We start from the raw sequence: 2308 nt of genomic DNA, 5'->3' as shown, positions 1-2308 counted from the left end.
TATGTGAGTGTGTGTGTGAGTGTGTGTGTGTATGTGTGTATGTGAGTGTGTGTGTGAGTGTGTGTGTGTGTGAGTGTGTGTATGTGTGAGTGTGTGTGAGTGTGTGTGAGTGCCCTCACACTGTTCGTGGGGTGGCATTTTCTATGAGAGTTAGGATGCAGGGCGGGGTGGGCCAAAGGGGTCAGTGGGGGAGGGGGCATCTGTAATACTTTCAACAATTAAGATAAAGATAAGTTTTCAAAACGGACCCCTCAGTGATGCAGGAGTAAGCGGAACAGCAGCAGCAAAAAGGTGACGGGGACCCCGACTCAGGAAGCCCTCGCGGTGCCGAGAGACCCAGCAGAGCAGGTGGGAGCACCCCCGCCCCCCGCGGGGGCCACAGGGGCGGATGCCATCATCGTGGGCCATGCAGAATTCCCACGCCACCGCATTTCATTAACTCACTCCTAACGCCGGGCAGGGCCAGACCAAAGGATTTCACGGGCCTTCTGTGCCCGGGGCGGACGCCCCCCCTGCCCTGGAGACTGACCCCCAGAGTCCTGGGCGCAGGGAAGCAGGGGAGACAGCACCCGCCGAGGCTGCAGGCGCCAGCCTACCTCCAGTCGGGATTGAAGTCAGTGTGGGGGGGCTTCAGTTTCAGGAGGATCATTTCGTGGAGCTCCAGGAGGAAGACGTCCAGGGAGCTCTGGTTCAGGTTCAGGAACGTGCGCAGGAGCTTGGTGCCCCCCGGGCTGAGCGCCACGCGGTACTTGGTGCTGATCTCCCTGAAGGGCTCCTGCGGGGAAGGAAGCACAGGGGAGGCCTGGGAAGGAGGGAGGAAGGGGAGGGAGGAAGGAGGGAGGCCCTGGAGGAGGGAGGAGGGAGGGAGGGCCGGGGAGGGAGCCGCGTGGCCAGGAGACGGGACTTACTTTCCGCAGGCGCAGCAGCTGCTCAGACTTGTGGGCAGAGAGGAGCTGCCAGAGCGCGATGACGTGGCGGAGCCGACACGGGTGCAGGTGCAGGGCCTGGGGAGGAGGGGGCTCAGGACGTGGTGCTGAGATCCTGCCTGAGCGCATCCCCACCACCCCCACCAGCTCCAGCACCCAGTCCCGCCTCTTCGCTCACCCCCTCTCCCACCCGCTCCCCCGCTCACACCCCCTCGCCCACCTGCTCCCCTGCTCACACCCCCTCGCCCACCTGCTCCCCTGCTCACACCCCCTCGCCCACCTGCTCCCCTGCTCACACCCCCTCGCCCACCTGCTCCCCTGCTCACACCCCCTCGCCCACCTGCTCCCCTGCTCACACCCCCTCGCCCACCTGCTCCCCTGCTCACACCCCCTCGCCCACCTGCTCCCCTGCTCACACCCCCTCGCCCACCTGCTCCCCTGCTCACACCCCCTCGCCCACCTGCTCCCCTGCTCACACCCCCTCGCCCACCTGCTCCCCTGCTCACACCCCCTCGCCCACCTGCTCCCCTGCTCACACCCCCTCTCCCACCCGCTCCCCCGCTCACACCCACCTTGACCACCTGCTCCCCCGCTCACACCCCCTCTCCCACCCGCTCCCCCGCTCACACCCACCTTGACCACCTGCTCGGTCTGGTCGCCCATGCGCAGCTTGTCCTGCAGGTACACGCTCAGGTCCATGTCCGGGTCCTCGCCAGCTGTGCTCAGAAACCCCAGCGTGACTTCCACGAGGGACAGAGCTTCGCAGGCGTCGCTGTAGGACTGCAGCTGCCCGCCCAGGGTGCTGGCGGCCGCGTGGGGAAGGGGGCTCTGGAAATCGAAGCAGCGGGGTTGGGGGTGAGGGGGTGAGACGGCTGACACCAAGGTCGCAGGCCGGGGGGAGCGCTGTGACCTGAGCTCCTCAGGGTTGGCTGTTCCCAGACACAGGTGGGGACTCACCGGACCCTCAGAGCCACGTGTGAGGATGTGCACACAGATACACACACACAACACATGCACATATACTCAACACGCCCACACACATGCAGTCAACAAGCACATGCCACACACATACCCAACAAGCACATGCCACACACATACCCAACACACACATGCCACACGCATACCCAACAAGCACATGCCACACACATACCCAACACGCACATGCCACATACATACTCAACACGCACGTGCCACATACATACTCAACACATGCATACACATGCACACACACTCCTCACCTGCACACACATGAATACATACTCAATACACACAGGCCACACACAGTTCCCTGGCCTGCCGCATGGGCACACGTGGTTGTGACACCCGGACCACGGCGAGGCCCACCTGCCCACAGGGAGGAGCGGTGGGAGGGGCCGTGCGAA

At 64.0% G+C, this 2308-nt stretch overlaps 1 protein-coding gene across 1 annotated transcript in view; it reads right to left on the bottom strand.

Moving 5' to 3' along the window:
• The window catches only part of RNF213 (ring finger protein 213), a gene marked incomplete at its 5' end in the record, with an annotated part of 65748 nt that overhangs the window by 2054 nt on the left and 61386 nt on the right, over positions 1 to 2308 (bottom strand). The window contains 3 exon segments of the mRNA XM_014528383.1: positions 597 to 775; positions 909 to 1004; positions 1560 to 1754. Of these exon segments, the coding sequence (XP_014383869.1) occupies positions 597 to 775; positions 909 to 1004; positions 1560 to 1754 (470 nt within the window).

This window comes from Myotis brandtii, unplaced genomic scaffold (assembly GCF_000412655.1).
Source record: "Myotis brandtii unplaced genomic scaffold, ASM41265v1 scaffold632, whole genome shotgun sequence".
NCBI lineage: Eukaryota > Metazoa > Chordata > Mammalia > Chiroptera > Vespertilionidae > Myotis > Myotis brandtii.
This window is presented reverse-complemented; position numbering and strand designations above follow the sequence as displayed.